Source organism: Lissotriton helveticus, chromosome 7 (assembly GCF_964261635.1).
Source record: "Lissotriton helveticus chromosome 7, aLisHel1.1, whole genome shotgun sequence".
In the NCBI taxonomy this organism is placed as follows: domain Eukaryota; kingdom Metazoa; phylum Chordata; class Amphibia; order Caudata; family Salamandridae; genus Lissotriton; species Lissotriton helveticus.
This window is the reverse complement of record NC_136068.1, coordinates 1,310,057,327-1,310,079,980: the sequence shown is the minus strand read 5'-3', so window position 1 is coordinate 1,310,079,980 and position 22,654 is coordinate 1,310,057,327. Positions and strand designations below refer to the sequence as shown.

At 46.7% G+C, this 22,654-nt stretch overlaps 1 protein-coding gene across 2 annotated transcripts in view; it reads left to right on the top strand.

The window, feature by feature from the left end:
• Positions 1-22,654, top strand: part of ST6GALNAC2 (ST6 N-acetylgalactosaminide alpha-2,6-sialyltransferase 2) — a 373,309-nt gene that overhangs the window by 237,995 nt on the left and 112,660 nt on the right. Inside the window, exon 2 of one of the 2 annotated variants that reach the window (XM_078654601.1) lies at positions 22,057-22,149. The exons of the other annotated variant lie outside the window; for it this stretch is intronic. Coding sequence (XP_078510727.1) covers positions 22,057-22,149 — 93 coding nt within the window. The remainder of the gene's footprint in view (positions 1-22,056; positions 22,150-22,654) is intronic. 2 annotated transcript variants of the gene reach the window in all.

Sequence of the window (22,654 nt, the reverse complement as noted above, 5' to 3'; positions counted from 1 at the left end):
AAGATCAATAGTATCCTACCGTGCTATTTAATGAAATTCTATGAGAAAAACCATTGCATGGACATACAAAAATTCCGGCGTGTACGGAGAAACTGAAACCGAGAGACCGTTCCCCCTGGTGGCCAACACACCCCACTTCCCGAGTATAAACACGATCGAAACAATTGCTAAAACATCCTTGAACAGTTTATGCCCAGAAAATTGCCGAAGTGCGGCGTTGCCGTAAGCGGCACGAGAACCAAAACCCCAGTGACAAAGGCCGGCCAGGAACTCGACAGCGAAAGCGTCTCTCTCCGCTCCCGTCGTTGTCCGGGTTGCGCGGCCAAAAGGCAGGACCAAGCACCCTGGCTCCGTTTACCGTGCACTAGAGGGCGGCCACACAGTGGAACCACGTATACACCGTCTGACAAAAAGGGGGGGTGGGGGGGCAAAAGGCGACTCCACAAGTCTGCCACCTGAAAACGTGCACGCAATGACTGCTAAGGCTAGTCGAACCTTGCCCTTCTAATCACAAGTACCACGCCCAAAACTTAGGCCACACAGACACGAAGGAAACACGGGTGCCTGGCGGAAGCTCCGATGGGAACGCGCTGGAAACCTTAGAGGGGGGGGTCGATGGCCAAGAGCAGGTACGACACAACTGCCTCCGCCAAAACGGAGATATCGGGAGATGAAGGAAACCTGTGAAAAGCAGGGAGAAAGTCCATGCCACGGCTGAGGAAGAGAGTTTACTGAAGCGGGAGCGGAGAAGCCCCGTAATACTCCAGCCCCTGCAATGCTTGGTGGGCATGGCGAACGCTGCCCAAGATGGCCCTGCACCCATGCCCCTCCCCCTTAGTACCGAAGGGGCAGACTGCCCCCTAAAATGGCCGCTTGGGCGCCCAGACCCACACGGCCGGACAATGGTGCCCCTAAAGATGGCCACTGCCGGACCCCATGACCCGCGCCCAATGGAGGGTCCCGAGGCACTGCTAGGCCACAAATGTGCGTGTGAAGGACTCCTAGGCCCGGGGGTCTGAGCAGAGACCACCTGGGAAAGATCGCGGGCAGCCAAACCGCTCCTCTAGCATGCCCGCTGGTTGGCAGATAATCACTGAGCACCCCTCCCCCACGCCAGCTGGGAAGGATTTGTGCAGCCGCGACCCGCTTGGGTAGAGTAATAAGAGCGAGCGCTGCGGAATAATAAAAGATAAACTAAACAATGCTGTACTCTGATACTATTACATAGGTAGCAAATCATGAAATGAAACTGAATAAAAAGCCACCTGGCGATACGCTTGGGTAGAGTAATAAGAGTGAGCGCTGCGGAATAATAAAAGATAGACTAAACAATACTGTACCCTGATACTATTACATAGGTAGCAAAGCATGAAATGAAACTGAATAAAAAGCCACCTGGCGATACCGGGGATAGAACCCGGGGCCTTTTACATGCAAGCATGCGCTCTACCACTGAGCCACATTCCAACCCGAAACAAAAACCCCGTTCCGCAGGGCTGGAGGTGAGCGCGCAGGGGCCTGAGACACATGCCCTCCCCAGCAACGAGAAATGTTCCGGAGACCCAACCCGCAGGTCGGAGGATAGATGCCACGAAATGCACGTTACAAATACATAATACATACAATACATAAACGGGCACATAATATCGATAACTCGCTGCACCATGGAAATGGGCAGCAAGGCCACCGCTGGCAACACCCTCCGACCCGGACGGGCGGTGCAAACAGCCAAGGGTGCCTGCCTGTGAGCCCCGACCGCCCTCCCCAAAATGGCCACCGGGGGGGGGGCACTCCGTCACACACCTTTCTGACCGCAGCAGACTCCGAGCCAGACAAATGTGACCCATTCACCCGAGATCGAGGCCACTGATTCCTCTCCTGCACAACACCACCCCCAGCCAATGAGGGGGGGGGTTCGCGGACCTCCATGGTCCCAACCCCTGCCCAACAAACCAGATGATCCGACTCCCCCACAGAGCTACAAAAGGAAAAAAGGGGGGGAAGGACCCACAGCCTCAATGCCCACACTCACCAGAACAAAACCCGACGCCAGACAAGGCACGACGCGTCACCAGGACGAGCCATCGGCACCAGGGCAGCAAAGGACAAATGACAAAATGTATGTCCCCACGAGGTCCTCCCGACGCGTCCGGTGCGGCAAAGAGGCATAGAAAATGGCGAGGGGGGCTTAAGTACCCCTCGCCCAGCCTGCCGCACCGGACGTGACCACTTAGCTCCTCCTTGCTCCACTCGGGACACCTCTTGCCCGAGGGAGGAGAGGATGCTAGCGAGGGGTGGGGGAAGCCCTCTGTGTCTAGGGGGCCGCCCTCTTTATGGCCACTGCGTGGCCTCGGGCAGCAGCAAAGCCAGCGAAAACGGGGCTGCACCAGATTGGGTGGCTAGTGGTTGTTTGCGGGGGCGAACAACCAGGAGCTGTGGTCGCTAGCGGCCGGGGGGGTTCGTAAAGGGGTGGCAAACCCCAATTTATTACATGAACCCCCTCCCTGGTGGTGTTGTTAACCCACCCACACCAAAAGGAAGTGGGCGTTGCAGCTGCAGGGTTGAAGGGGAGGATAAGGTCGAGGTCGGTTGAAACCCAAGAAAAGATACCCAAAAGAAAATAGTTACCTTAGGTAGATGAGTTGCTCACACAAGTGTCCTCGTGAAGCCTCACGGCAAAGGCACTGAGTGAGTGAATAACAGCACACAGATACAAACAGAATAGATGTGATGCTTGCACAGGGTCCTTGGGATGCCACACGGCAGGGGCACTGAGGAGCAGGCGAGTGACCAACAAGGGTCCAGAGGAAGCGGAACGGCACTTGCAGCCCGGGCAGGTCCTAACATATGTCCACAAAATCAGTAGCAAGGGAAGCCTGGAACCGTGAACGCAGGGATTTTTCTTAAAGGGGCACCCCGAACAAGGACAGTGCTGTCATAAAAAGGGACAACAACAAATGTTAGAGGACAATGCACGTTTTAAAATTAACACAATGTTTATGAATGACCAAACGTAAGTTGTGAGATGTATAAATTATGTTGAATAAACTGCGGCCTTTCTATGCACCATATCATGTTGTCAAGATAATGATTATTGGGGAAAAGGAAGCAGTTTTGGGAAGCAGGGGCAAAAGAAGGGGAGGTGATTCGCCCCTGGTAGGGGTTTGTTAAAAGTAAATATTTTCAACAGCGTAGCTATCTGGAAGCCAAACACAAACAATGTTTTTCCCAGGACATTCTACCAATGCAGAAATTACACATTATATCATTCCATGCTTTGCTAGGCTGAGGTATGTTGTTACGTTGCATACTGCTTTAGGCTAAACTACTATCACCTTTGAGGGGTGTGGGCCACGTGTTAGACCTGGCATCTTTGGCATGGTTTCCCCCTATATTTTTGCCTCTACCTCCTGTATTTTTGATGCTGTGCTGGATTTCGTTTTTGCTGGTTTAGATGCTTTGGACACTCTGCCACTGCTGATCAGTGTCCGAGTGTAAGTGCTCCCTGTGTAAATTGTTATTGTGATTGGATATACCTGATTGGCATATTTGTATCACCAGGAAGTCCCTAGTGAAGTGCACTGGGTGTGCCAAGGCTGGTGATGACAAATGCTACTAGTGGGCCTGCAGCACTGATTGTGCCACCCACATGAGTAGCCCTAAAATGGTGTCTCAGGCCTGTCACTGTAGTGCCTTGTGCAGTCTGTGAACTGCCAGGTCCTCCTGGTCATTGTCCCCACTGACCAGGCCTAACCCTTCCCTTTCTGTGCACATTGGTCACCCCCATGGAAGGACCAAGGTACACCCTTGGACCGGGTGCAGTGTATGTGAAAGGTAGAGCATGTACTTGTGCAGGTGACATGCTCTGGTATTGAATTACAGCCATTTTCGTTTTTCACTACTGCATGGCTATCTTGCTCCATAGGCTATCATGGGGTATGCTGGCTACAGTGGCTACCAGCATATCTTCCCATAGGAACAAGATAGGACATAAAAGTCTGGTATCCCTGAACTCAGAATTTAATAACACATCTTTTAGGAAAGTTTGTTTTTAAATCCTGTGTTTGAGAACCGCACTTTTAGAAAGTTGCTGTTCTCTTGTCTGACCTTTCTGTGTGCCTTGGCCTGTTTGTGAATTGACTGTCTGGTTTGAGAGTGACAGTGGCTAGGGATTCCCCAGGAGATTGCCTGAGTCAGCCCTAGGCTGAAAGACTGCATTTGCAACTTGAGTGGTGGGAGGAGGTAGCACCTGGGCCTGAATAGGGCTGTGCCTGCCTTCCACAATGCTGGCTCCACCTCCTGCTGGGCGGCTGACGACCCTGCCTCTCACTCTGAAAGGAAAGAAGAAGCCAGGAAAACAAAGTGCTCAAGGAACACCCAGAACTGGTTCAGACCGGGCTCAGGGCCCACTTACACAAAGAGAACAAAGACTTTTAGGCGTATAAGTACAGGACCCCTGACAACAGAAAATTAGATCATCCTGGAATCAAGAAGGAACCTCTGCAAGGGAGAAAGCTGAAACTGAAGAAGTAAGACTATCCTGCTGTTGCTCTGCTGGACTGACCTACTGTTGCTTTGCTGCCAAGGAGAGGGGAAGGACTTTGCTTTGTGCTGTGTCCCCTTGCTTGAAGAAATCTCCAAGGGCCTGGGAGAGAGCTGGCTACCTGTTATGAAGTCCCAGGAACAAAAGGACTTCACCCCCAGCTTCCCTGAACTCTACTGAGAGTTCTGTCCTTCCTGGAGTGTGTGGCCCATGTGTGGTGCCTCTGGAAGTTGTACCTGTGTTGGGGAGCTGGAAATCAAGTTTTTAAAGACTTTGCTACAGAAAATCTATCGCAATCCCGGCGAACGAGAAAATTCCCGCCGCTACGAAGACCGAGATCGTCGCAGCGCCTGTTGCTGCTGCCTGAATGAAGACGTTGCACCCTTCGTTAGCAGGAATATTTCCGCCGCTGAGAACATCGTTGCAGAGCCTGTCATCGCTGGGTGAAATCATCGCATCACGTCGATGCGAACATCGTCGCAGAGCCATCGCATCGAGGAGCTGCGAGAGAAAGATCGCCGCTGGACCGCGCATCGTAGCCCCGGAGATCGTCGCAACACCTGAAAATCATCGCATCGTGCCTTTGCGAGAGAAAACTTCCTACAGAACCTACGCACCGGAATCCATACAAGTGACCTTCCTCCCCATACAGACCGGATTCATCGCAACACGCCCGCTACTGCAGCGGGGCTGTCGCTAACGCCTCCCCAGGGTCTCAGGAGCAACGATTCGCTTGTTTTTCCCCGCTACAGCTTCTGTGCTTGGAACTTTTTATCGCTAACAACTGTGGATTATTTTAACGCTAACCTTAAGTACATTAAGAACTCTTTTGCAACCATATTCTTGAACTGTGTATGCTGGATTTTTGTCATTTTGGTCTTGTGCAGTTTAGATTAAATACCTTTATTTTTCTAAACTGTTGTGGAGTCAGTTTGTGGTGTTTTTACTGTGTTACTGTGAGTGTAGGTACAAATACTTTACACATTGCTTTTGGATCAGCCTGACTGCTTGTGCCAAGCTACCAAGCGGGTGAGCAGAGGTTATCTAAAGAGTGTTTCCTCCTTACCCTGACTAGAAGCAAGGGTCCCTATTTGGACAGTGGTACCTACCTCTGCCAACTAGAGACCCCCAGTTCTAACACCAGGGAAACGGGAAAGATAAACCAAGTGAGAGGGAAAAAAAAATCTCCTTTTCGAGGTAATTCTTTTTTTCAAAATATTTTTTATATAGAGTTTTATATTGCGCAAACTTGACCCGAATCGGGTATCAGAGGGCTTTAGTTAGCACCAGTTGCATTACATGAGGACACGTTCATTTTTGTTAGGCACGGGAGATTAAGTGATTTGCCCAGAATCACAGGATGTTCAGCGTCATTGCCGAGACTTGAACCCAGTTCCCCAGATTCGAGGTCGACTGCCCTAGCCATTAGGCCAACTCCTCTGCCCATATGGAATTATTAATTCCATATGTTTAATTTTCTTCATTTCCTGACAGCCAGCACTATTTGGGAGTGCATGTAGGAAGCTGGCTCTGTATATACTATACCAAAGTAAGACATAGTGTGCACAAAGTCCAGTTGATCCCCAGAGGTTTACAGAGGCTTAAATAATAATACCAAAAGCTCTATTTGTGGTAGTGTGGTCGAGCGGTTAGGCTCATCAGAGGGCTGTGTTAAACATTTGTTGTACAAACTCAGGCAAGAAATGAATACACACACTCAAAGACTGAATCCAAGACCAAATGTTTTGTATAAAAAGTTATTACTTTATTATATTTTAGAGCCAAGAGTAACTCAATTGCAGGTAAGTAACAGTTTCAATAATAGCAATAATACTTTTCAAGATACAATAGGAACTGTTTTGCAAGGTAGTAAACATGATTTACAGTACTCGAAATACTTTGGTATTGTCAATCAGTAACCGTAGAAGTTAGCAATTGTAGAAGATAGATATTTAAATGCAATAGGCAGAAAGAGAATGCAATATTTTGGAAAGAAAACAGTTAAGGTAAGTATTTGACTTACCCATCCAGTCTTCAGGGCTTTGGCCAACACTGGTTAAGGTTCAGACCAGGTAGGAATTGCACCACTAGCGGCACTGGGGCAGCTGGGTGCAGAGGTCACTGAGCCCAATGTTAGTCAAAGAAGACTGGGAGCACCCACAAGAGGTGTGGTTCTCAGGTAAGTACCCGTGATTTCAGGGCCCAGGCCTCAGAGGTTAAAGCAAGCACGGGGAGCCACCAGGCAGCACTAACCTACACCACCAGCGTCACCGGTGCGGCCAGTTGCAGATCAGGCTCTGGCACTCAATGCTTTTAAATGGGGAATCTCGGTCACACGCAGAGGCTGCAGGCTCAGACCAGAAGGCTGCATGAAGGTCACCACAAGCAGGACAGACAGGTAAGTTGAGATGTTGAAGGAGGGCTTTGCACTGTCGGCTGGGCTCCCCAAGGTCGGGGGGTTGAGGATGCTGGAGTGTCCTTTGGTGTGAGATTTTCTATACCGTAGCTGGTCACGGTCAGGGGGACTCTTCAAGATGAGACTGCAGGCATCTTCGTGGAGTTCAGGAGAGGTCCGCCATTGCTGGATTGGAGGTAAGAATTACTGGGGCGACTTCACTGGACAGGTGAGCCACTCCTACTCAGGCCGTGGGTGTCTGGGGCAGAGGGGGAAGGGATCACGGTTCCAAATGGATCCGGACTCCTTGTAGTTGAATTCTTCTGAGCCGGGCCACTGTCCTCAGGAGATCTGGTCTTTTTTTAAGTGTGGGCAGTCTTCCTTGGGTTCTGGATGTTGCTGGACACAGGATAGGCGTTGCTGTCTGTGCAGGGACTTTGAGCAGGAGACAGGCTGGTAGGACTAGGGCGAAATCAGTAGTCCTCTTCGGGCTCAGCTGCACACCATCTTCTTCATAGTTTTCTTCTCAAGTCACAGGAATCTGAGGATCAAGGTTCAGGGGGCCCTAAATACTGAATTTAGGGGCATTACAGACATTACCAGGTACGGGTGACTACACACTTTGTATGTCCCCTCCCTTTGGGAGTCGGAATTCCCTGTTCTTACTGGCTAAAATCCTACCATCCAACATGGAGGATTTTCTAGGGAGGGGTCACTTGAGCTTGGGACACCTTAGGGGTGGTCCTGTCTGAGAAAGGACACACCTCTCCTGACTACTAATTTTCCTACCGACTATGCCGTCAAAAGTGGGGCTTGGTTAAGGGGGCGGGCATCTCAACTAGCTGAAGCAACATGGTCTGCATAAATAAGGGCAGGAAGCCTTTGATGCTCATCGCCCTGAATGCTGTTCCTGCTTGGGGGTAGGTGAGCAGCACCTCAACACCAAACAGGCGTTGTTCCTGACCAGCAAGAGCTCAAGGGATCCCACCTCAAGGGGTCAGATGTGTGTTTGTGTGGCAGGGCTCCCACCTCAAGGGGTTAAACACGTGTGTGTGGCAGGCTGGTGCAGACCAGTCAGTTGGCGGGGGGTCGTTTTTCGGGGAGCACCGCTAGGATGCTCTCTTTAGTGCATTTTGCAATAAAACCAACACTGGCATCAGTGTGGGTTTATTGTGCTGACAAGTTTGATATCACATTTCCTAGCATTCAGTAAAGACAGCATGGAACTGTGGAGTTCGTAATGACAAACTCCCAGCCTATGTACTCAATATGGCTTCACTGCACTTCTGCACTTACAATGTCTAAGAATGGACTTAGACACCTTAGGGCCATATGGCTCATGCAGCTATGCCCTTACTTGTGGTATACTGCACCCTGCCCTAGGGCTGTGAGGCCAATGGTGGCTGGCAGGGGACGGGGATAACGGAGCAGGAGAGGGGGGAGACCATTCTTTTTTAAATCCACTTACATTTTGCTGCCGGATGGCAGTCTATTCCCTTTGGTCCCTTCACTGCCTTCTCCTCTGCTTCCGTAGTGGAGGGAAACAGGAAGCACACAGGCTCCCTCCCCTAAGTCAATCACAATGCTTCAATGCAGTGTTGTGATAGGTCTGATCGCTGTGGTTCGGTGCTCAGACGGGGGCTCTGAGGCTGTGCATGTTTCTCAACAGGCTGTGTAAAGTAAGCCTAGTGGGGAAGATTCAAAGTGCGCAGGACTGTTTGTCCGGCCCAAGAGGGCAGGCCAAGCAGTCATGCGCACCTGGAGTGGGCAAACCACTCCTCCCCTGTAACCCCGGCCCTGCCCTAACCCAGGCTGTAGTGAAAAATAAAATTAGAATAACCAGATATTATCATTTTATTTTTCCGCTGAACTGCTCATAAAGAAGTGGGGAGACGCTCCTCCACCTTAGCAGAAGAGCTGCCTCAGTGAGAGGCCTGCTAGAGGGGTGACTTACCTATGCCCCCACAGTCCGTGGTTTGTAGGCATGGCACACAAGGATGTGTGCCATGTCGACTCTTCAGTTTTAGCTGCACCTAAACACACAGTCGGCAATTGCAATGCATATATGTTTGGTGAGGTATCTCTGAGAGTGGTACAATACATGCTGCAGCCCTTAGAGACCCTCTTTGGTCACAAGGCCCTTGGGACCAGTGGAACCTTTTACATGGGACTTATATGTGTGCCAATTGTGGAAACAATGGTACAGTTTAGGGAAAATAACACAGGTGTTGGGGCCTGGTTAGCAGGGAACCAGTATACACACAGTCAAAGTTGCATCAGATACCGTACAAAAAGTGGATGAACCCCATTTTCCTACAGTGCCTATGTAAAGGCTATGAAGAACACTCTTGTGACACTAATTGCTAACATTAAATCAAATAGAGCCAGTGGTTTGCTCGAACTGGCATCTTACTAAACCAGGACAAGTACACTGTAGTATTAAAGATGGTTTATGCTAATGTTAAAGCACCCAATTTGACTTCACCAACAGCATCCCAACAATGGCCTTGAAAAAGTGTGCTGCCTCAACAGTGGGACAAAACTGTTGCCCCACGATGGTTGTCACCTGGCCAGTATTATATCGGCGTAGCTGGTATTTTTATGCCAAGGGCAGTAAAACTCAAATATGAGAAGCATTAAAAACTGGCACTTTTCCGCTTTGAAGTGTAAACCTAAAAATTAAACTACGTGAAAAAAAATGACTTCAAAAGTATTTTAGAGCTGTCTAACTTTGTAAATAATTATTAAATAAAACGGAGACAAAAATGTCCTTGTTTAATAAGAATACAGAGAATTTCATACAAACTTCCATTGAAGTACCAGCCAGTAACACATCTTTCAGACCAAAGTATAAAGAATTATGTAGCTAAGCTTGAGCAGGGCTAAAGAAAGGCAACTTTGAGCATGCCACTCTGTCCATGTGCAAATCAGGAATTGCTTCTGAAACAAGCTTAGGGTGGGTATGGATAATCAGTGTAACAGGCAACACGTTTTACTGTTAATAGCATTCCTTTCTGTGTTGAAAGACACTTCCTAATTATTTGGACTTAAGGAGGGAGTCAAAGGGTACGTGAGAGAGGGAGTAGGAGGAGTAAGGAAGGAAATTGGAGTGCAAAGGAGGGAAAGAGAGAACTAATAAGAGACAAAGTCACGGATCCAAAGGCAGATGGACACACATATGTGTAGATGGTGGAGCTAGGCCCCCTGTTCAGTACTCTTACTCTAAGGTCCAGCATTTTGCCAGAAACTCTTTCAGAAATCCAACACACGAGTCAAACTGTCATACTTCCTTCAAGCGTCCTTCTTATTTATAGGTCTGGGTATTCACAGTACAGCTGTCAAACGACGTCTGTGCTTGATTTGTAAAAAAAAAAATGTTTTAAGTGCCAGTTCCCACGTCAGAGGACCACCACTGCAGCGTTCACCCCCCATTACTCCTGCTACAGCTGCCAATGTCAGTACCAACACAACTCCTAACCATCACACTCCTACAAGAGTGACAACTGAGACTAATACAGGCTCCCAAAGCTATAGGAGTGGCTTGGGCGGCAGGTATTGGTTATTTTCAATGTATATTGACTCCATAAACAACTGTGATTTTGCTCATCCCTAAATAAGACACACAGTGCCATCATCTGGCAGATTGTCCTCAGTACTGTTGTGGACAATTAAGTGCTGGTGCCGAGCACTGGAAACCACCTGCTCGAATTAAGCATTGCAAAAGCACCCTTTGCCAACAATATGCATATAGTGGTCTATGGGTTTGCCACCTTCAGGCATTTCTTTGATCAGCCTTTTTTTCCGCATTGTGTTGATCTTTATCAACCATTTGCTGGTTCAACCCAGTATAGTATTTCTCACTCATGCAATACTATTACATTTTTGGGTGCCTCTGCTCGAGTTCTTCTTTCAATGAGATGCCAGAAAGACTACTTTACAACTATAATCCTCTCTGTTCTAGCCTGCTGGCTCCCTTCTGTGTGTTTCGCTCTTGTTTGTTAATGCTACATGTGTGTGCACGGTAAAGCCAAGCCGGTTGGCTTTGCTGATGGTTTTTGGCGATGTTTTAAAACCTACTGAGCAGGTTTACAGTAAAAATAGGTCCATTTTGGTTCTGATCCATCCTGAAGACCACCTTCTGCTCGGCAAAGTGTCACTATTTAATTTTGGATATATCTAAGGCACAAGCTACCACAATAGCTGCAAGGCACCTGACGAGGACGGTAAGGGGAAGAACAGCTGGAGGAGAGGAAAGAGAAAAGATAATGGAGTTGAAGATCTAGTGAAAATGTTTAGAGAGCAGGACATTGTTGGGTGTCTTCGGAAGGAGGTTACAATGATGTCCCTCAGTTGTTGAAAAGAAAGTTTCTGGGAGAAAGGTCTCTGTGAATCTTTACCACTGGAGTAGGGTAACTCCCACACACTTGGGTCTCAGTGCACACTGCTCCTTGCACTCGGCTAACACACACGCCTCTAGTGGGAACTGAACATACCACCCTTTCTTAGGGCGTTCCGTGCATTCACTCCCCAAACCATCTATCAAAATATAAGACATTGAGTCAACAGTACACTCACAAATGTTTGCGCATTATGTACACAGTACTGCATGGAAAAACTCTGTTGTATGTGCCCCAGTACATAAAGCATGATTCAGGCAAACACCTAGCGATGCACAAGCAATTACTTTTGTGCTCTGGTAAAAAATCGAGACCTTGAACACTTGAGCGCACTCTGGACATGGTGCACTTACACAACATTAAACCTAATGCCCTTGCACCTCTGAGGCCTTCTACTCTCGCACACACAGAACCTAATGTTTGTGCCTCATTCTAGAACTTTCTTCTCTAACGTTCCTCACATAAACATAAACCACACAAATTTGAATACAATAAAATCACTAACAGGACATTTAACAGAATTAAAATAAAACTATTTATCAGAAACACCAGCGCTTACATTGCCTTACACACACGCCCCATAAACAATATTGCCTGGTAACAATTCAATACATAATTATTAGTAGTCTCTGTTAAGGCGTATACCCCTGCCATCCATGTGCTGGTGTGAGCAACGCTTCTTTATTGATAGCCTTGGCAGAGGGGCTGCATCTCTGTCACAACCTGAAACTCCCCTGCAACTGCCCCCCAGAGAACTACCTACCCCATCAATCTAAAATAGAACAGATCCGCTAAACTGAATATGGAAGCCCCATTGGTACACACATGCCCAATTTTTTGCTCTGTTGCACAACTCATACCCAGACTTTTTTTTACATATCCAGTAGAATTTTCTGACACTGAACATTTCCACCGGTACTAGACTGGCACTACTGAGTTTAGGCCCATTGGACACACGCTGGCATCCCCAGCCCTGATTTAGGGTTCTTGGCCCCAGACTTCGTGGTCACAAGTTTCTATATGTCTAAAACATCTTCCTCGGCAAGGTTCACGGCCTTGATTTGAAAAATAACAAAAGGCACCCTGACCAAGCGTGTGCCATCCTTAATCCCACTGTAAAACATGCAGTCCGGTCACGCCATATAGATTACGCTCTTGCTGCCATAAACAAATGACCGATGTAAATGAACACCCACCAGAGACATGCACAGCGAGATTTACGACGCCTATTGTTTGCTCACCAGATCATGTGACAGGCCGCTCATTTTCATTACCGGCCTCTTTAAAGGGACCATCCAGTAAAAAAATAAAAAAAAATTCTCTTTACTCTTCATTACAGTGACTAAAGATCGACGTCAAACTGGTGTAACATATTTGCTTCCGAAGTAGAGGATGCCCCATCACCGTGCAACCGCTGCCCTCACTTGACACTGCTGTACTTCCAGTAGCCGCCATTTCATGGGAGCGGAGCAGGTCTATTGCCTTCTCTCTCTCCTTGATAACAAATGAACGGTTTCTCTGTGGATAGCAAACTGTGGGTCTCTTCTGAAGTCTTCTGGGTCTCTTCTGAAGGTCTGAGAGTCTCGGCTACTGCTACTCTCGAGGGAGACTGTCTGATGCTTGTGGACACAGGTGGTCACCTTTCTCAGGTCAGACCCCATCCCTTTTTCTTTTGTGGCTTCCTCAGCAACTCCATCATTTCTGATTCAACCTTCTTACTGGGAGCCTTTTAAGGTTAGGGGTTTGACAAGGCAATACTTAGATAGATTTGGAACCACCCCTTTGAACTATTGTCTTTCTTTGTCCGGGCTCTTTTAGCCATTGGCTTGACACGTTGTCAATCATGTCTTAGATAAGCCTTGTGGAGTATTTATGTCTCACTTAATGCTACTGCGTCCACTTGAGGGCTTGGCATTGCACTTCACAAGGCACAACTTTCCAACTATAGCCATTTTTACTTGAAATGGAAACAAAAAGCAGGACTACATTGAAGGTAAGGGAGCCTTCAAAAAAAGTCCAATGTTTCTTTTCTGAGTTCAATGTGTGTATGCTGCAACCTAGGTCTATTGGCTTTGACAATGCCTGTTATTTCTGGAGACAGGCTGTGTGGTTGGTTTTGACAATAGTGTAAATTGACTTTGCTTTTCTCTGACGTCTGTTATTTTTCTTGCTTATTCTTCAGTTTCTGCAAGTCTTTAGACCTCATTGTCCGTGAAAAGACGGAAAGATTACGAATTCACGTACCTTTAAGTAGTATGGTATAGATGCCACATCAGAGGCTAGGGAGTGAACTGCTCTGCCACCTGCTTCTATAGAGAGCATAGACTACCCGGGAAAGAAACACAGACAGACATTCCATCAGGGGCGGCTGGTGACATTTGAAAGTGGTGGGCGTAAACTAATTTGCATATTGCACCGCAGCGAGCGAGCCCGAACCACCTTACATCCATCCATACATCATTCATGCATCCACCCATCCATCCATCCATCCACCCACCCTACATCCATACATCATTCATTCATGCATCCACCCATCCATCCATCCACCCATCCATCCTGCATCCATCATTCATGCATCCACCCATCCATCCTGCATCCATCATTCATTCATGCATCCACCCATCCACCCATCCATCCACCCATCCACCCATCCACCCATCATCCATTCATGCATCCACCCATCCACCCATCATTCATGCATCCACCCATCCATCCACCCTGCATCCATCCATCATTCATTCATGCATCCACCCATCCATCCACCCATCATCCATCCTGCATCCATTCATGCATCCACCCTGCATCCATCCTGCATCCATCATTCATGCATCCACCCACCCATCCATCCACCCATCCTGCATCCATCATTCATTCATGCATCCACCCATCCACTGCACAAATACAAATGGACATCACTTCTGCAGGTGCCACACCGCCCACGGGGTCCCCCACTTCTTGCCACTGCACTTGCCAAGCAGAGAACGCAAGAAGCTCGGCCACGCAGGGTAGACCAGACATCAATAAATTTTCTGGACACCACATCCACAGGGGACGCCACAATCTTGCTCTGCAACCTGCCGTACCGCACACAGAAACAGAAAGGCACTGCAGTTCAACATCTCCAGGCCCCTCGGCGAGGAGCTGACAGGCAGTGCTCAGTCCGGAAGCATCCCCCTGGTGCCAACCTACGTGATAAGGGGTAGTGTCGCATGCGCAATGAAGAGAGGGAGAACCAGCATCAGCAGCGCAAAAGCACACCACTGGGGGACTCTCCAAACTTGTGTAACCTGCAACAATCATACACCTAGGTTCCACCACTCATGGGCCACAATAACAAAGCACCAAGCAAGAGTCGTACAGAAACGAAGAAATGTGATACCAAAGAACACTGCTGCAAAACACAATACAAAGCAGCAGAACATTAGATAGTTTTACTTAGCCACAAAGAAAAGGTTAAAGTGTGAAATAAAGCATATGCGTGACGGTCTGTGCACTTCCAAAAGTGTGCACACGCAACATCTTGTTATTTTGATAACAGGAGTCTGCACATAGGCGGGTGACGGGTGAGTCTGGTTTGTGACAAAGATTGTTGGAATTCTTACTTACACGGTATTTGGTGGTTTGCTCGAGAGTGACCCCAATGCTGGTGCTGTTGTATCATAACAATTTTCACCAGTCTTCCTACATATTTATACTCAGGTCAACTACGCTGTCAGAATGGTGTCAAATGTGTCATTTTATTTGTCCAAAAGACCACCTTTCATTCTAAATCGGTGTCCTCTGCAATCCCCTTGGGAACCGCAAAAAAGCGGTCTCCGTTGCTTATCAGCGCAGGATTGGCTGTGGAGCAGCGTAACTCCCTGCCCCATTCAGAGACCGGAGGCTGCGGCATGAGGCAACCCTCGGTCTCCCAAGGGGGAGGCTACTGCGCATGTTCGGGCTGGACAGAAAAATGACCAGCCCAAAGCAAACATGCGCGCCAGCGCCAGTAGCACTGCTGAGCAGCGTGAGCACGCACGCTCACAACAACCCGATCAAGTACAGCCCCATCCCCTTTCTCCCCTATAAGCTACATCTGGTACGGCCGGTGATGTTTCAGATGGCGGGGCGCATTGGTTGGGGGGCAACGCCCGAACGCCCCAATGGACGCACCGCCGCTGCGAATCCCCTCCCAGGCTGAGGAGTAGCACACAGGCAAACAGGACATTTAGTAAACTAAAATACTCTGTGACTTGTTCAGCCTGGACATATCCCCAATACTGAACACTTTTCTACTGGGCACAGCCTTTCCATACTGCGCCTTCCTCAGTCGGGACTACTGGCCCAGCACTTAACACATCAACGAAGGGTACAGCTTTTCATGCTGTGCCTTCCTCATTCTTGACATCTCTCAACCCACCCAACCCCCCACATCCGTCCCCCTCCCCCGCATCCGCCCTCCTTTCCCCCACCCCGCGCAGAGCACTTCTGAACTGTGTGCGCAGCCCCTCCAAGCTACGCCTTCCTTATTCTCGACATCTTCCCAGTGGTGAACACGTGTCTCCACTGGACTCAGCCTGTGCGCTCTGTGCCTGTGCGCTCTGTGCCGCCCTTCAGCTGCACCTCCATCCGGGCTGAACACCTCTTCCCATCAGTACCGGATTAAACCCTGCGGAGGCCAATAGGCAGTTGAAATGTCGGGCCCCCTTGCACATTATTTCCGAATACCCAGGGCACCGGATTGAAATCACCCAGGCACTACCCCTGCACTGCAATGAGCCCTTTTATTTTTTAAACTGACAGGCCACTGGAAAAGTGACTTTCCGAACCAGTCGTCGGTCCACGTCAATGCGAAACTGTACTTGTGCAATATAAATGTTTGCAGTATGAAGGCAAGGGGCATACAATCTTTTGACAACCTTATGGGGACAAAAACGTCTATTTGAAAATTCTGAAGGACTAAAGAACGCTGGCCGTTTCTAAAAACAGATAGAACATCATACCTATGCCAGATAAGGTGCCTAGTGACACAGATGCCATGACCTCCTCGCATCCCACTCACTTCGAATCACTTATTAAACTTTCTTAAATTGACGTTGTGATTCGGGCTCTTCTAGTATGAAACGACGCACGAATTGGCTCGCCTGGCCCCTTGTTTGGGGGTCTTATAGACCGGTTAGGGGGGAGAGTGTTCAGATTAAACTCTCCCCAAACGCGCATTTTAGCTGGGCCTAACCCGGGGTTTTCTTTCCGGCACTCCGTGGCTTTTCAGCCCCAGGAGCCCCCGAGGCCGCCGCATTCCAAGTCATCTGAGATAACGTATCGCCCTCACAAAGCCCTCCTTGTTGCTCGGACAATAATGGCTTCCCTGTGCAGCTCGTGCCAACAATGTAACGCCCCCACCAACCCCCTCCGCCCCTGAGTTCTCCATAGCCGACCACGCCGAGCCCTTACCCTGCCGCGCGCCCTCGCTCCCCTCGCGCCTCCTCACGTCGGTTCCTGTGACGCAGTTGGTATTCTGGCGGTTGTAACCCTAGCTGTATGTCGCGAGCTACCAGACCAGGAGTCAGGAGCCGCCCTCTTCTCTGCACGTGCTACCAGGCCAGTACACCCCAAAATGTGAAGAGGCAGAGAGGCTTCTATCGAAACGCGAAGGCCTCCAGTGTCAGCAAAAGACAAGAAGGACCTTTTGCTGACAAGCATCACCTGAATTTGCTTCGCCCTACCATATTTTCGAAATCCAACTGCTTGTCCGGATATCTTCCTGCTTTCTTCTAGGCAAGTCAACCTCTGAAAATGGATACCATAGAGAGGGAGGCTGATTCCTAACAATGTTCAGTTTGGCCGAGATCATTGTTTTAGAACGTGTCTCACCTGCATGTCATCGCATCCTGGTCCTGGGTCTGTCCATCTCCAGCACATTCCAATACATTTCTATTACTCCTAGTCCCTTATTACTGAGCTAGGATTCAAGAATGCTGAGTAAACCCGCTTTGGGCCTGCCTTCCACACTTTACTGCTAAGTGTGTGCTCCATCAGATTAGGTAAATTTATTCGGTATCACAATTTCCTATTGCACGTAATTACATTTTCAGTGCCCTAGGACACAAGAAGCCTATTAAATAATAAAGAGCTCATGTTTTACAGCACGTGTACCAGTCTCAACCCAAAGGGTGTAGGAATGTTGGTGTAGCTGCTTGAAACGGGAAGAATACTGTAAACCGGGCTTTACACCTCCCATTCAACTCACAGCCAGATCCCATGCCACAGCATGATCAGGCCCACAGGCAAAGTCAGAAGACAAACAGTGACCTTTTGTTCCTTTGTTAAGGAACCCCTTAAAATTCTGGTTTGCAATCTTTAGGGAGGACAGACTGAAATCCTGTTGGGAAGCACCAGCACCTCTTGTATCACAGCATCAACGAAAGGCTTTCATTCTCTGAGTATATAAGCTATGACGCATTCTATGGCATTTTTTTGCTAATGGCGTCCTTATTTAGAAGTGTAATGGCCTATGTGCTTGTTTTCTGCTCTAAAAGTAAATCAGAGTGGATTTGGCCAAACCCCGTTAGCAGCATATAACATAACGTCATCAGATGCTATAAAGTTCAGTGAAAGTCTCCAGAATGGTTTTCACTGGAATTGGAAGCTATCCATCCACTAATTACACACTTTTTGCCATTTGCAGGAACTGCCATTTATGTGTTCTGCACATGCGCATGGGATTGGTATTGCAGAGAGCAGTCAATTTGCTGAGCAGAATAGCAGATGTGACATTTTGAAAATGGGAGTATAGTAAAATCCAACCAGTCTCTTCTGGTTGAAGCCACACCAAGACGTGTTGCCACAATTTTGTAGAAGAAAAATACTGACGCTTAATTTGTACTTGGGATTCTAAAACGCAAGTCTCTTGTGTTAAATTCGAATTAATGGGAATGAATTAAAGCAGTTCAGAAAATGTTGTTTTGATGCTCTTTTAGCAGTTGTCTAGACAGTTTTACATGTACAGAAATAAGGAATTGCATAAAGCCAGGGTTTGCTACATTTATTTTCTGTTTCAAGTTCTTGTTTCAAATAGAAAATACAGACTTCTTTTTTTTTTCCATCCAGTTCCTTTATTTGGCCTAAAAATGTAGCAACCGTAAAATACTGGGCAGGTTGCAACCATGTAGTTGATGCAAAGCTTTTATGGGGCTTTTCAATACGCTTATTGTGTGATGCATTTGTGGTGTTTTCTGGTGGTGGTGGGGCTGGACATTTGTGTGTGTGTGTTGTGTAGGAATGGGACTCATTCGCAGAAGCAGGGTTTGTTTCCATCAACAATTTGCCTCATCATATAATGCAAGTAGTATTTTTCAGAAACTAATTCGAAATGCAGAACTGCTTTCCAACATGTGAGAGAAGGTGCTTTTAGTGTATTGAGTATATCTATTTATTTTGGTGATAGATTCTATCCCTAGGGGCACATCGCACCTTATGAGATGAAAAGATCCTGTCTTGCTTGTCTTAATCACACCAATCAAATGTTAGTTGTTGGTTATCTTTTTTTCATTGTCTGTTTTTTGCGTGCTAGGGCGATCCCAGTTAAAGAGCATCAGCCTGATTCATGAAACGAAAATCGGCTCGCAAAGGGCCAGATTCTGAGAATCTGGCCCTTTGCGAGCGCAATTATTGCATTTGGGATTCATCATTCCAAATGCAACAATCGCTATTATAGAATTCGCTATTGTGCGAGGAATTGCATTTAAGGAATCTCTATTAGAGATTCCTTAAATGCAAATCATCAACCAAATTTAAATTGCGAATTCGCTATATTTGGCTGCTATTTACCACGAAGTCTGACTTCGTGGTAAATAGCGAAAAAATAGATTAAAGCACTTTAGTGCATTTTTTTCTTTTGCATGTTACACACACACACATGTCCTTTGGACATGTGTGTGCGCAACACCTGTGTAATGTTGCATTTCAGGGGTGCTACAGGGTGTCCTTTGGACACCCTGGCACCCTTGAAATCGCTTCCTTATTTGCGATTAGCTAATTGCTAATCGCAAATAAGGAATAACTCCCCATTCATTCCTATGGGCTTAGGCCCATAGGAATGAATGGGGAGTTATTCCTTATTTGCGATTAGCAATTAGCTAATCGCAAATAAGGAATGTGTAGGAATCGCAATTTATTTAGCAATTCCTACATGAATCCCGTTTTGCAAGTCCTTAATAGCGATTCCTTATGAATCGCTATTAAAGACTCGCAAAACGGCCCGTTCATGAATCTGGCAGCATGTGTTGTCTATTTCTGCGAATTCAGACATCAGAATGTCTTGTATTGTCATACAATACCAGTTTCAACCTGTGGTGTGTAGAGGCTATTAAGGTTCAGTGCTCCTATGCGTCAGCCAGCTTTTCATAGAATGCCATATCAGCGACAGGATACCCTTTCGGGAGATAATGCACTTTACAAATATACATAAAATAACATAACATTGGTCTCTTGGGTTTAAAGATCTTCTAGAAAACCAAGGAATATGTGATAATGTAACTCCTTACCTTTATTTTGAATTTAATTTGAGATTTTATAAGAGCTTACAAGCCCCCTAAGCACCAGTGCTAACATAGGAAAAGATAAGATAGATGAACACAGTACAATAAGCATGGGCCTCAACATGAAACAAAACACATTTATCTAAAAGAAACAGTGGAACAGATACTGAGAAAATAATCTTTGGACAACGAATTGAACTTCATATTGAACAGTACTTGAGCACGGGGGCTTTGAAGAAAGTAGATGCTCATATTGTATAAAACATCGAGGTACACGGACTGAGATCAAACAAAGGCTTAAGAAGGCCAGACCTTACCAGGGTCTCTCGGTGTGGGTAGTTTTAGTTGCAATCGGTGTTTACAAGGAACAGCTAATGCATGCCACTTATGCGAAAATTTACTCACGAAAAGAATGAGAACAGAAATAGTGACTGAATGTCCTGTAGCTAGACCGAGGAAGGTAAGGAAATAGTTACTAAGAAGAAATATCTTTAGACCTGTTTGGAAAACGGGTATGCAGGTGGTAGTATGGGTGGCAGGAGGGAGAGTTTGAGACTCTGGGTGCACAGCCACAGAAATATTTTCTGAAAGTACATATTTTTTATTGAAAATCATGTTTTCAAGTAATAGAGAGTCTCTTGCTTTGGAGCTGCAGGGAACCGCCGAAGAACTTCTATTTCTTGGTTGGGTAGCCCATGTGTGTTTTTGAAGAGGTCAAGAGGATGAGTTTATGCAAGGACAATCGTTGATTGCTGTATTCAGTTTATTTAATCGCGCAGACAAAAAAAACATCCACAGCTCTGTGAAAAGCATTGCTATGGCAAGGACTAGTCAGGGGCTGTTTGCCCACATTGGACCCAAAGTATGGGGCAAACTGGCAGGACCCTTTAGTGTGGGTCTGCCCCATCCAAGTTTCTGTATTGTTATACAAACGATTGTATGTTTTTAAATGTGACTATCTTCAGTAAAGTTACTAGTCGGCTGTACACGCTTTAAGCATGTTTGCGCCTAGAAATGAGTAATGCATAGCTGTGTTTTACAAGGGTTATTATCAGTCATGTTACAAGTCAAGGATTTCCAAGAATGTATACACGAATGAGGTATGAACCACAATCCGTTATAAGGTCATGGAACCACGAAAATGCTCACGATATCATATCTACGTATAGCAACAGGTGTTCTATGCCTTATTAATAAATGGTCACATCGTCATTTTCTCCAGAGTCCTTTCCAAGGCCTTTTTGGACTCCTTCCGATGCACAAGGTCTTACAGCTGTGGATATGTGAAATAAATGTAGAATCTGCACGCCAGCATGTTATGTGCTGAACGCATATGTGATGAGATTTAATGAAGGTTAATTTTAATGCCACCCTTGTGGTTTAAAAAATGTGGTACTTGGCATTTAGATTGCTGCTTTCCTGTACCAAACTCCTGTTGTGCAATAAATACATATTGTACCATTCATAGTCCTTTATCAGCTGAGAGCTTAAAATATATAGCAGGGGGTATTTTATTTCCTATATTTTATGGTCGGACCGTCACCCTTCCTTGCAATAACTTACATTCTTGGTATCTTGCTGTTTCATATGAAAGAGATAATATAGCTGGAGACATGGGAGCTAAAAGCAAAGTCTAATGTGAAATCAAACTTATCAGAAAATGTTAATTTGTTGCAAAAACATTTTAGAATCAGTTTAATGTAAGTGAGATTAAACAATCACGTGGCTTCCAATATGTAGACCAATGCAGTGGTATTCTATGTTTCTTTAATGACATTTAGTTAGCAAAAAATAAACATGTTCCCATAAATATCTTGTTTCTGCTCATGACTGTTCGTTTGAGGAAAAAAAGATCAGAAGCATGAAAAAGCAGTTTTTGTTTCGCTGCTTTGTTTAAATTGCGGCTGTAATTATGCTCTGTGATATGTCCGTCTTCTTTGCTGTTGGCTCTGGTAGCAGGTATTTCGACAACACAAACTGTAATACCACATTACAGTTGAGCAACTTCCTCATTTTGTTAGAGACGTTACAAGTCACCCGTGATAAAGAAATTGGAGACAAGCTTTTATACTGGGACCAAGGCCTGCATCTATAATATAAGAAATTACAAGATACAGAAATGTTCTCTCACCATGTAGAATAAATAAGTGTTACGCTAGGGCTGAGGCTCCATGCTTACTTTCTTCATATTTTGTGTTGTAGCTCCTTGCAGCAGGGTGCTCTGCGCTTGGGATCGAAGATTCTGTTCAAGCAAGCTGCGACAGTCAGTACGAATCAGGAGAATGTCCACAGAAGGTGGGTGGCTGACAATGGTAGGTTTGTTGCCCACACCTCATGCAACTCATTTACAGCACATGCTTACACAACCCTTTAAAAATGTCCTTGATACCTGCTTTCGGCAGTCATACATGTACTTCCCTCATTCTAAAGTGGATTGTCGCAACACTTCATAAATCTAACCGCTGGCATGTGCTTCTCACCAATCTTTATTGGTCTCAGTTGAAGTACCTAATTTCAACACCCATCACAGATCGCAATTGTGGTACCTAGTTCCTGTCAAAGCACTGTCCCACACCCCTCTCTCATTTATGGTACCTGCCTCTCATCACCCTCACCTATCTCCCCTATAGCAACTACCTATTGGTTGTATGTGATTTCATACGAAAATAATTACAGATAATAGACTACAACAGAGGGTGGTCCCGAGGGACAAGAACAAGCAGGCTGACAATGGAAAGTGGTCGGAGGGTCTCTGGACAAGCACATACATAACGGAGGACGACCCCGGGGGTTCGGGTCA